Consider the following 13,810-nt stretch of genomic DNA (forward strand, 5'->3'; position numbering starts at 1 on the left):
CTCTGTATTTATACTTTATGAGCACACATTTGGGATTTAATCCTTCCCACCCTTTACTGACAATCCATCATCTTAGCTTTCCCTGTGACTCATGCACTTCAAACATTTGCTATGACTCATAGACTTCGAAAGAGTAGTGCAGAGATTCATTTTCCTAACTGCTTTTACAGCATTAACAACGCTAACACTTACTTCCTTTCCCAAAAAAAAAGCATTTCCACCAAAGGAAGAATGACATTCACAACACTGACACTCTATCTACCCATCTCCTACCCAAATATAAAAAATTAGGGCAGTTAACTCACATGATTAACTAAAAAAAATTAATCGCAATTAAAAATAATTAATAGTGATTAATCGCACTGTTAAACAATAAAATACCAATTGAAATTTATTAAGTATTTTGGGATGATTTCTACATTTTCAAATATATTGCCTTCAATTACAACACAGAATACAAAGTGTACAGTGCTCACTTTATATTGTTTTTGATTACAAATATTTGCACTGTAAAAATGATAAACAAAAGAAATAGTATTTTTCATTACACCTCATACAAGTACTGTAGTGCAAACTCTTTATTGTGAAAGTACAACTTACAAATGTGGGGTTTTTTTACATAACTGCACTCAAAAATAAAACAATATAAAACTTTAGAGCCTACAAGTCCACTCAGTCCTACTTCTTGTTCAGCCAGTCGCTCAGACAAATAAGTTTGTTTACATTTGCAGGCAATAATGCTGCCCACTTCTTGTTTATAATATCATCTGAAAGTGAGAGCAGGCATTCGCATAGCACTTTTATAGCTGGCTTTGCAAGATATTTACGTGCCAGATACACTAAAGATTCATATGCCTCTTCATGCTTCGGCCATCATTTCAAATGAGATGCTTCCATGCTGATGATGCTCGTTTAAAAAAATGCATTAATTAAATTTGTGACTGAACTCCCTGGGGGAGAATTGTATGTCTCTTGCTCCGTTTTACCCACATTCTGCCATGTATTTCATGTTATAACAGTCTCGGATGATGACCCAGCATATGTTGTTCATTTTAAGAACACTTTCACTGCAGATTTGACAAAAAACAAAGAAGGTACCAATGTGAAATTTCTAAAGATAGCTTCAGCATTCGACCCAAGATTTAAGAATCAGAAGTGCCTTCCAAAATCTGAGAGGAATGAGGAGTGGAGCATGCTTTCAGAAGTCTTAAAACAGCAACACTTTGATGCGGAAACTACAGAACCCAAACCACCAAAAAAGAAAATCAACCTTCTGCTGCTGGCCTCTGACTCAGGTGATAAAAATGAACATTCGTCAATCCACACTGCTTTGGATGGTTATCAAGCAAAACCTGTCGTCAGCATGGACGCATGTCCTCTGCAATGGTGGTTGAAGTATAAAGGGACATATGAATCTGGCATATAAATATCTTGTGATGCCGGCTACAACAGTGCCATGCAAATGCCTGTTCTCACTTTCAGGTGACATTGTAAACAAGAAGCAAACTTATTTGTCTGAGCAATTGGCTGAACAAGAAGTAGGACTGAGTGGACTTGTAGGCTCTAACGTTTTACATTGTTTTATTTTTGAATGCAGTTATTTTTTTTACATAATTCTACATTTGTAAATTCAACTTTCATGATAAAGAGATTGCACTACAATATTTGTACAGTAACTCCTCACTTAACGTCTTCCCGGTTAACGTTGTTTCGAAGTTACGTCGCTGCTCCATTAGGGAACGTACTCATTTAAAGTTGTGCAATGCTCCCTTATATCGTCGTTTGGCTGACTTTACAAGGGATCATTGCACAAGTTCCTCTTCTCCGCCTGCTTCCCCTCCCTTCCTCTCTCCCTCCCTCCCTCCCAGCGCTTTGGCGGCGCTTAGGACTTTCTGGGAGGGAGGGAGCAGGGAAGCTGTCCCCCCACCCCGGCAGGCAGGGCCACCCAGAACGCAGGGGCTTTAGGGGCTGCAGGGCCCTGGGCTAAGGGGGCCCGGGGCCCTGGCCTGCAGTTCTAAAGCCCCTTTCAGAATGAGGCCCTGCGAGCACGGGCTGTAGGACTCAGGAGGAGCAGGGGCAGCTGCGCAGCCAGAGAGAAGCCGCATTTTCCCCTTCAAAGCCGACCGGAGAGAAGCGGCGCTTTGAAGGGGAACGCGCCGCTTCTCTCTGGCCACTGGCTGCGCAGCTGCCCCAGCTCCTGAGTGCTCCGGCCCGTGCTCGCAGGGCCGCATTCCAAAAGGGGTTTAGAGCTGCAGGCCAGGGCCCTGGGGCCCCCTTTGCCCAGGGCCCTGCAGCCCCTAAAGCCCCTGCATTCCGGGTGGCCCTGCCTGCCGGGGCGGGGAGGGGGAGCAGCTCCCAGAATCGTGGCTCCCAGAATTGTGGCCATAGGGGCAGTGCTGCGCTGCGCAGAGCCACCTACACACCCACTGCACCAAACAGGAGCTGCCCCAGGTAAGTGTTCTGCACCTCCTGCCTACCTCATCCTGAGCCCCCTCCCGCACCCCCACCCTGAGCGCCCTCCCACACCCTGACTCCCTCCCAGACCCTGCACCTCCAGCCCTGAGCCCCAGCGGTAAGCCGGGGCACCTCCCCACCACACTACAGTACAGTATATAATGCCTTTTTTTCTGCCCCCCAAAAATTTGCTTGGAACCTAACCCCCCTGCATTTACATTAAGTCTTATGGGAAAATTGGATTCGTTTAACATTGTTTCACTTAAAGTTGCATTTTTCAGGAACACAACTACAACGTTAAATGAGGAGTTACTGTATTAGGTGAATTGAAAAATACTATATCTTTTGTTTTTTACAGTGCAAATATTTGTAATAAAAATAAATATAAGGTGAGCACTGTGTACTTTGTATTCTGTGTTGTAATTGTAATTAATATATTTGAAAATATAGAAAACATCAAAAATATTTAAATAAATGGTATTTTTGTTTAACAACGTGATTAATCGTGATTATTTTTTTTAATCGCTTGACATCCCTAATAAAAATAAATCATCCAACCTAACCCACCCCCCTGCAATAAAGCAGAGGTTTTAACCCCAAAAGGGAAGAAAGCCAAAAAGCCACTATGGACTTCACTATTGATTTTACGTGGGAGATGCTCAGATACTACAGTGGTGGGTGACAATATAAAACGCTAAGATAAGATAAGATTCTCCTTCATCTGCTGTCTAGTAGTAAATAGTTGTGTTACCCAGAGTGTATGGCTCAGATCCTCTCGTATTGGCTGGTCACTTAGAGGTTAATAATTGCTCATTTAGTTCAAGTGGTAGAGGTCTGTATTTGAAGGTCAAGGGTTCATATTCTACTGATGACCCTTTGATACTGCTAATGTTGGGAGCTTATTACATTTTCACATGATGAAATTTTCCCTCTGGTTTTCTGTTTTTAAAAATTGGTTTTCTTAATTCACAAAGGGAGAAATCATCCTTAAACAGGTGTTAGAATTAGAAACCAGGATAATTTGTCAGTTTTTGTCATGACAAGAAATATGTTCCAGATTTCAGTCTTTTTCACATATTTTCATTGTGTATACTTTGGACAGTTTGAAGGTTGAAAACTATGAATGGCTTTATAAGTATGAAAACAACAAGGAGTCTGGTGGCACCTTAAAGACTAACAGGCCAGACCTTGCTTACAGACAACCCCCCAACCTGAAGCAAATACTCACCAGCAACTACACACCAAACCACAGAAACACCAACCCAGGAACCAATCCCTGTAGCAAACCTCATTGCCTACTCTGTCCCCATATCTACTCTTGCGACACCATCAGAAGACCCAACCACATCAGCCACACCATCAAGGGCTCATTCACCTGCACATCCACTAATGTTATATATGCCATCATGTGCCAGCAATGACCCTCTGCCATGTACATTGGCCAAACCAGACAGTCCCTCTGCAAAAGAATAAATGGACACAAATTGGAGGTCAGGAATGGTAACATACATAAGCCAGTAAGTGAACACTTCAATCTCCCTGGTCATTCTATTACAGATTTAAAAGTCATTATCATTGAACAAAAAAACTTCAGAAACAGACTTCAAAGAGAAACAGCAGAACTAAAATTCATTTGCAAATTTAACACCATTAATCTGGGCTTGAATAGGGACTGGAAGTGGCTGGCTCATTACAGAAGCAGCTTTTCCTCTCCTGGAATTGACACCTCCTCATCTATTATTGGGAGTGGACTACATCCACTCTGATTGAATTGGCCCTGTCAACACTGGTTCTCCATTTGCAAAGTAACTCCCTGCTCTCCATGTGTCAGTATATAATGCCTGCATCTGTAACTTTCACTCTATGCATTTGAAGAAGTGAGGTTTTTACCCACGAAAGCTTATGCCCAAATAAATCTGTTAGGCTTGGTCCACACTGGAGTGGGGGATCGATCTAGGAAACGCAACTTCAGCTACGAGACTAGCGTAGCTGAAGTCGACGTTTCCTAGATCAAACTAAGTTTACTTACTGCGGGGCCACGCGGCGCAGGCGTCGACAGCGGAGGGGAAACACCCACCCCAGCCATGCTGCCTACAGAAGCCCAGGGGGGATTCCCTTCCTCCTCTCGGTGAGCTGGAGTTCTGCAGTTGACGGGGGAGCGCTTCTGGGATCAATCCAGATGAGACGCGATAAATTGATCCCAGAAGATTGATCTCTACCGGCCGAATCAGGCGGGTAGTGTGGACCTAGCCTTAGTCTTTAAGGTGCCACCAGACTCCTTGTTGTTTTTGTAGATACAGACTAACACGGCTACCCCCTGATACTTCATAAGTATGGTTTCAATACAGGGTCAGAATCCTGAAAACCATTACCATTACCATCAAAATCCTAGGTCTCCGGTATCTCCTCACCATATCACTTCATTCATATATTAAGCATTCATACACCTGAACTATAAATGAAATAGGTGGACATCACAGAGAGTAGGGAAAAACAGTAAAAGCCTTTTTTCCTTTTAACTTTTACCAATAATGGAAATCCGTTTCACCACAATTACTACTTCTTCTAAATATAAAGAAATACTATAGTATCTCGGATTCCACAGGTTGGTAATTGGTAAGTTTAGTCGTTTCAATGACTACTATTATTCATACTTAAGAGTAAGGACAATATACATTTTGTAGGGCTTCGTGTTTTTTTAGCTATTAAATCTTCCTTAGCCCTTTACCTAGCCCTGTTCTATTTCAAATCCCTTTCCCTTCAACATCTGTTCTGTCAAATCCTGGCCTCTTTTCAGTTTCATATTTTAATTTAAAAAGCTTAATCAGGATCTCTTTAATGATCCTACAGAAAAATGTTAAACAAAAACTGATACAGCCCAGGGCAGCGATGCAAGTAATTGATAACGGAAGGGTCAGGAATACACGTGCTTAAAAGCGCAGCCTGGTCAGTGTCGCTTTCTGTAGCAGCACCCCTGATTGTTGGGCCACATTCAATTTCTAATTTTACTTCAAAAAATAAACCTGAGAGTATTAGATGGTGCTTCTATGACCTCCAAGTCAGTCTGTGCTGCCCTTCACAAAATATATTTGTATTCTAATTGTATCTTCGGTCTTTCATCTATATTCAGCTACTTTGCACAGGGATCCTTTTCCTTGTCTGACACGTAACCGGTTGTAAAATGTGGCACACAACTAATAGTACTATATACATTACGGTTAATAGCAATCAATCAGAAAACAAGACTTAAAAATGAAATATACAACAAAAAGGGAATCATAAGACACTCCAAATTGTGTTTTATGAGGCTGTTAATACACACTTCAAATGGCTGAAGGCACAAGGCCAGAGGATTGTTGCATCAAATGTGCTGGAGTTATGTACTTATTATTGTAGTCTTCAATATTTCAAAAATGCTCAGTAATCTCAAACACTGACCAGCTGCAATCACTTGCCAGCCACAGTGTCTGAGAGAGCACACATTGCCCTGCTAAAATCCATTTGATAGCCGCCTCATTTTTCCCCAGATGGCAGATATTTATAGACCTGTTGTGCTAATGAAGGGCTTTAAGATCTGGTTTTTAAGATGATGAAATTGTCTAAAATAGAGGCTGCAACCTCGCCTGTACTGTTTACACAGACATGTCTAAAAAACATGGATTCCATGGTCCCTCCTCAGGACCCCATTGCCACTATCTGCGAAGGTCTGGCACAAGCACCCTCTCCACAACATACACTTGGTATAAAAACTCCTCGGTGGCCTTCTCTGCATTGGGAAAATACATCATTAGACATTGTTCATTAACACGTTTTAACATGAAACATGATTTTCTTCTTAGTGTAGATAACAACAGTCATGTTGATAAAAGCACATTAGTGAGTCATGGTTAACCTTAGGAATGGACCCCAGGATTAATCATGACCAGCTAACACATTTTTAAACATGGCTTGTCCCTGCCTACACAAAGAACAAAAGCATATTTAACATCATGTTAGTTAAAACATGTTTATTAATACATTTTCTAACATGATATATCTTTCTGGACAGGGCCTGTGGGTCAATTCTAACAGCCTCCTCAGTGCAACTTCACCCTGGAGGTTAAATGGTGCAGAGGACCTTGTGTATGTCCTCCAGGCCAGAGTGAATTTCATTCTTAGAAATGAAGCTTATCTGAAATACTTCTAATGTTAATTTGGTATTTGGAAGTATAGGTGAACATTAATTACAGTAGTACATGTGACAGTAAAAGAAAATAGTTTTCTTTATTGGCTCCTTTTCCAGTTTGTCTGATGATCATTGACTAAACTACTTAGGATCACATGGCAGAAGCATAATGATTGAATTCCATTTGAGTTGGGTTAGTTTTAACCGGAAAAAAAAAAAAAAGAAAGTTTAGCCTTGATGTAAACTCTCTTTAACTGTAAAACACGTGAGTTCATTTTATGCTATCCTTTACAGTGGATAGGATGCACAACAGTAATAATTTCATTTGTCTGTTTTTTATAGATTTGCCGCAAGCTAAATGGAATCCGTTTCACTTGTTGCAAAAGTGCCAAAGACCGGACATCCATGTCAGTGACACTAGAACAGTGCTCAATCTTGAGAGATGAACATCAACTGCATAAGGACTTCTTTATCCGGGCACTGGATTGTATGAGAAGGTATATATCTGGTTTTAGTTTTTGGTTGGTTTGTTTTTCTGCTACTTGTGTTGCAAACACATGCATGTATTATATCGCCTTAGGACTAGCCAGTAGTGAATGTGTTACAGGCCAAAATTTGCTTTATTGAGAAATAAGGACTGCAGGATTTGGATCTAGTTAATTAGCAGTTCATTTTTAATGCTTTTTCATAGGCTTTCATAAGACACACAATTTTAGCAACATGCATGTACCCTATAAAAAAGAAATTTTGATTTACTCTCTTAACAACTTTCAAGCTGTTAAATTCTTATTAAAACATTTAAATAAAATGGAGCTAGAGAAATATTACTAAATCAGAATTAAACATTTGTTATAGTTGGTAGTTCTCATTAGCTCATGTTATCCAAGATAAAAAGGATGACCAAACAAGTTTGGACTGGTGTTGGTTATATTTAATTAAATCATCATTATTATTTTTTTTAAAATGTTGCATTGCATTGTTAAGTATAGCTATGCAACCATTAAGACAGAAGTAATTAAGAATGTGTAATTAGGAGATGTGATAGGGTTTTGAATATCTACATGTTAATCATAGGAAAGAATTTCAAGTAGAGAAGTTTAGATTATAAAATGACTATGACCCTACATTGTGTTATCTGTTAGTCCTAGAAGAACTAATATTTCATAGTTAATTATTTTTATGGATACTGAATAGTATGCAAAGGATTTGTAAAATACAAACATTTTGCATGTAAGATGTGTAAAGAATATTTAACAAAAATCCCTGCAAGACCATAAATTTCAGGGCAGCCTCTTAACAGGTAATAAATTGTATGTCCTCAACTCCAGTGCAACATATGATTAGAATTTCTTTCCTAATTTGTTTAAATTGAGTTTGTACCTAAGTTAAATGTTGTTTTAAAGTTTTAGTAGAGTAATGACCCAAACAGATATATTTCATATCCTGATGCTAGAAGTTGTGTTTATGGATTAATTTCAGAAGCAGTTAAATCTAAAGTGATCACTCTTAGGAGTGCTTTTGCAATATATCCTTCAGTAGGGACACATGTTATTTAAAAAGAAACAAGTTAATTGCTAGAAAGAATGATTTAGCAAAGGACTGTGAGGATTCAGAAGTATAGCCCACTTGCAAGTTGCTCATTCACTGTGATGATGTACTAAAATACCATTTCATGTATGTCATTAGCTCCCCTAAATCCTTTGACCACTGCAGTGTTTCAGCTGGTGGGTGACACTTGCATGCACTATCTTTCATACCTTCATGTTTTACCACTAATGAGCAATTCCTGAGTTTTCTACATTAAACACTCTTTCTGTCGGCATTTCAACTGTTCTGTTTTTCTTTTGTAAGCTATCAATAAATGTGAGTGTTTGAAAGCTACTATAAATGGCTGGACATAAGGATCTCAACTATATAAAATAAATTCTATGAAGATTAAGACTCAAAGAAGGAATGGAAAAATTCAGCCATTAGAAACTCTCTAAATAGGACCTTGTATATTGTACAGACTAACTTGTTTGTACAGAAGTACTGCAGGTTTTTGCAGACTAAACACTCCTTATCCTGGGACTAGTAGTGTCTAATGTCATTATAATTGAGCTGGAAAATGAAATGAGTAATGCATCAATAAGGATTTGCAGATGGTACTAAAATTGGAATTAGATAATAGCAGAAAATTCAAATAGACCTGGAGAACATTTAGAGTACTGGGCAATTAATAAAAATATAATATTAATGTAGTAAGAGGCAAAATTAAAATGTAGGCCCCAATTCAGGAAAGCATCCCTATTCAGGAAGGGCACTTAAACACCTGCTGAACTTTAAATGCATGCTTAAAGTTCATTTTCTTAAGTGTTTCCATGGATCTGGATGTTAGGGAAGAACACTACTAAATAATAATAAAAAATGGAAGCATGCTGAACAAATGGCACAGCAATGCAGAAGACAATTTAGGATGGTAGTGTAATGCATTGGCTTAGTATGTGTGATCATGTGTCCCCTTAGTGACTGGCACCAGTGACTATAACAGCCTACTGCTTATTGATAGCTAATGGAGTAATTCCTTTAGCTCAGGTGATAGGTTGTGCAGTTGCATCCTTCCGCTTCTAATGGTGAATGTTCTAGGTTTGATCATCTCAGATGATCATAGTGTCATGCATCCACCATAGTTTCTTACAACATGAATATTAATTTTCAGTATGAAATCTAATAAAAAGGCAAATACCATTGCACACTGTTATACAAAAGAATTGCATGTAAAAGCAAGAGCTAATAATCCCTCTCCATTCAGTGGAACCAACTGAGTTTTATTGGTGTAAATGAGTACTGAATATGTCCCACTATTAATAAAACCTCATTTTGAAATGCTGAGGGGAATTTTGCTTTCATTTATAATGATGTAAATATAGAAAGGAGAGCAAACCCACAATTTTCCCCATGGAAGAATCTAATGGCCTTCTAACAAAAGCTCATTTATTCATTTGAGGGGACTTGGCAGCTATGCTTTTGAGGTTTGTCTAAATAAGGTTAATGGGCTTGACACTAGTGTGACACTAATGTATTTATCCTTTCTATGTGATTAGTACTGTAAGATGTTATTGTAAAAGGTTATGCTGTGCATTTCTGAATGCTTTATTCTCTAGATGCAGAAGCCTTTAAAATGGTTTCTGCATCTGAAGATAACATTTTATTTTATGAGTAGAGAGAGACACGACATCAGTGCATTTCTTAATTTATACAGTTTTGACAATTTTACTCTGATGAATCCTCAGTAGATCACTTTGTTAAGCTCCATGTCAGTCTGGCATTTTTGCGATGATTGCCATGAGACACTTGTTAAGTCTTTGAAAAGAAACAGTAGACAAGAAAAAATAGATCTTGACATAAAAACACTAACAGGCTGGATTGAACTTTGAAGGGCTACTTTTAAGAGTTAACAGTAGGAGATATATAATGGTGTGAAAGCATTTGATTTGTAAAAGTAAATTGAGATTTGGGAGCAGCCTTTATCAGAAACTGTGATTTTGAGGTATTAAAAGAAAACTTGGTGGCTTTAATGCTACCTTCTCACATGCCTATACATCGGCATGGCTGTGATTGCTATTATAGAGAGGAGGGACATGTTCATGGCCCCATCCTGGCTTTGCTCCTTTGGAAAGTTTTATGGTAATACTAGACTCCATTAATGCTTGTGCCCACTCTATCTCCTTGCAGGGCTAAGCACAATCTGGCATCCATCAATGGCTACCTCTCACATTTAAATTATTGTTTTGTTTTTTGTTTACGCTGTACGACGACATTCTGCAAATTTTGCAAATAGTTTTTATACTATGGATTAGTAAGAAAAATAAGAGACTTGAACTAGTACACCAGATATTTATCACTTGTAAAACCTAGTGCTTTAAAGATTGGTTTACTAACTCTCCTTTTAATTTATGAAAGATGGTGCAAATTGACTACAGGAATTCAGACTTTTGTGCTATGAATACCCAGTGCAGCGTTTTGTTGTCTTGGTGTATCTCAAGCCATTAAATTGGTGCAATTGAAATGAAAATCCAAATAGGAGTGTCTGTGTATTTAATAAATACTGTTGTATATGTGATATTCTATCCATGATTTGTGCATGTGATTCCTATTGATCTTAGTGAAAGTTGTGTGTATATTGTGGGGCAAATACAACTAGTATATTCTTCCCTGTGCATCAAGTGGTCTGATTTCACATATTACTGAAATCACACTTCTGATTTCTCAATTACCTTTTTTCAAATGATGTTATCTGGTTTTCTTATCTCCCATTCTCCAGTGGGTGGAGGTCTCCTGCCATCTTGAATTCTCTCCTTGTGGTATAGAGTTAAAGGGACAAACAGATTTAACATAATTAATTGCAGGTACCTATGATTCTTTTCATTTTCCTTGGGTGGAGCTGGACCCTGGAAAGCAGCAGAAGTTGGAAGCAGTTTTTTAGAACTGCTTTTTCTTTCTGGCCTATAAAAAGTTGCTTTTCAGTGAGTTGGTCCATATCCATTTTGAAACTCTTGAATACTAAATAACCAGAGAATCCTTTACTTTCAGAATGTCTTCAGTAAAGCTTAGAAATAAAATATAAATGTGACAAATCCACTCACTTCAGTAAAGCCTCAGCGCTGTCAACCCCATCATCATTCTTAACAGGCAGCAGTACCTGTCAGATGTTTGAGCCAGTGAACACATTTGATTCGATGAAGGACTTGTTGTTTTCACTTGGCACCCCAACTGAGGATATTTCAAATAAATTGTCTATCTTCAAAAAGGTGATTGAAACACACAGTGCATGGTCTGAGCAACAAGGTATGGGTGTTTTATGGCCCAGTTGTGAAGCAAATGTCCCTTTTCAGAGAGCTCTTGAAGAGCATCATTGCACAGAGATCACTGACAAAATAAATTCATTAAAAATGTTTGAGTTCTGGGATAAGACTCCTTACTTATGTTTTGTAGAGGAAAAGACAGTTGCAATATCTCTTTCCTATCACCTAGATACAGGGATGGGTTAAAGCAGAATCCATAGGTCCAGACTGAGAGGGACCCTGGACCTAAAAAGGTAGCCCATGACCAGACAGCATTGTGATTGCCATGTAGATGCAGAAGCAACTATTGACAGGAGAGAGGTACTGATCACAGAACTAAAAATCAGTGGTAGCTTGCGTAGAAGTGAGTATGACTTGATCACGTCTATAATGTGAAAACAAACTAAGTCCAGATCAGTTTTTTAGATTATATATATATATATATATATACTTGGTGCTTTAGAGGGGCCAGTTTCACAAAGCAGAAAACAATTGAGCCAGAAGAGCTAGAAGGAAGAATTTAATAGAAAAGCGTGAAAGATAATTGGGAATTGTTTAACAAAACTGTACTCATTTTCCCAAAAGTCACAATCCCACGATTGTGGAAGAAGGCTGTATTGGTTAGAAAACTGACCTGGTTTAGAGAGGAAGTGAAGGCAGCTATAAAATTAGATATATTCCCCTTTACCATCCCATTACTTTCCTTTACTATCAACTTTCTCTTTCTTCTGTTCTATATAGAACATTTAAAAAATCAGAAGCTAGGAATTGTAGAAAATTGTTAAAGAAAGCAAAGGGAAACAAAGAGAAATCTATGGCCAGCAGAGCTAATAAGGAGTTTAAGTATATTAGGAAGAAAAATAATCTTAACATTGATATTAGTCCATCACTAGATGAATGGTAAAATTATCAATAATAAGTAAGAAGAAGCAAAAGTATTCAATTAATATTTCTGTTCTGAATCGGGGAGGGGAAACAGATGTTGTTGTAGTCGTATCATATGATGGTCATATTTTCTATTTCACTAGTATATCAGAAGGATGTTAAATAGGAGCTAATAAAGTTAGACATTTTTAGTCAGTAGAGTTTTAAAAGAGCTGGCTAAAGAGCTTCCTGGACCGCTACTGTTGATTTCCTATAAGTCTTGGAACACTTATAGGGGAAGTTCCAGGAGACTGGAAGAAAGCTAATATTGTATGAATATATAAAAAGGGTAAACAGGATGACCTGGGTAATTATAGGCCTGTCAGTCTGACATCAATCCCAGGGAAGATAATGGAGCAGCTGATATGGAACTTTATTAATAATGAACTGAAGGAGGGTAATATAATTAATGCCAATCAACATGGATGTATGAAAAATAGATCCTGTCAATCTAACTTGATATCTAGTTTTGATGAGATTAGTAGTTTGGTTGTTAAAGGTAATAATGTTGATGTCATATACTTCAACTTCTGTAAGATATTTGATTTCATACAACACGACATTTTGATTCAAAAACTAAAAGGATATAAATTAACCTTGCATGCATTAAATGGATTAAAAGCTGCCTGATAGGTCTCGCAATGCAATTGTCAGATACGTTCTAGGTATTTTTTGGCAAAGTTTTATGGGCTGTTTTGTGAGGAGGGTCAGCTAGATGGTCACAATGGCCCCTTCTGGGCTTGGAATTTGTCACCTAGGACTGGAATTGTGCAGCTGCTTCTTGGCCCTACCACCATCTCACATTTCTGGACCTGCCTGTTCTCACCTTGTTGGCAGCTGCTGCACTGTGCAATTGATGGCCGACTGCACAAAGAGGAAGCAGTTTTACTCTGGTATTCCTCTCTCTGCCCAGACCAGTGAAGCCTCCCACTCACTTCTATTATGAGTCCTAGTTCAAGGCTTATAAATGTATACTAAACCTACTGGAATAGCCTGTAATCTGGACAGGCCATGGGTATTCTCTAGAATCATAATGTTTTTGTAATCTGAGAGTGGGAATGTGAGGAGGAGAGAGAAGTGAACATTAGGCATATTTGTGTGCTGAAAGGGACCTCAATACTGAGCAACAGCAAGGACCATTTTTGTGTATTAATTGTGGTAGACATCTACTTTATTTTTTAACAAGAAGTTATTATTTCTGTAGCAGCAACTATGTGCATGGTGCCTTTCAGACAAGAGGAAAACCAAAGTATGAGACAGGGGAATAGGATGTAATGAAGAGCAGTGTGATTGACCAGTGTAGCATACATCTTGTTAGCTTTCATTACTTTTATTTGGATTTTTTAAACGTCTTTGTTTATACTCCATATGTAGGACTAGGATTTTATAGATCTTTTGGAAAGAGTTCATCTAAAGGAATGACTTGAATAAGCAAATGGTTGAG

The 13,810-nt window shown here is 38.4% G+C and overlaps 1 protein-coding gene across 2 annotated transcripts in view; it reads left to right on the forward strand.

Annotated features, from left to right (window-relative positions):
* The window catches only part of INPP4B (inositol polyphosphate-4-phosphatase type II B), a 309,880-nt gene that overhangs the window by 260,653 nt on the left and 35,417 nt on the right, over nucleotides 1-13,810 (forward strand). For both annotated transcript variants that reach the window (XM_054031037.1, XM_054031038.1), the window contains exon 23: nucleotides 6,962-7,116. In XM_054031037.1, coding sequence (XP_053887012.1) covers nucleotides 6,962-7,116 — 155 coding nt within the window. The remainder of the gene's footprint in view (nucleotides 1-6,961; nucleotides 7,117-13,810) is intronic.

This window comes from Malaclemys terrapin, chromosome 5 (genome assembly GCF_027887155.1).
Source record: "Malaclemys terrapin pileata isolate rMalTer1 chromosome 5, rMalTer1.hap1, whole genome shotgun sequence".
NCBI classification, from domain to species: Eukaryota; Metazoa; Chordata; order Testudines; family Emydidae; genus Malaclemys; species Malaclemys terrapin.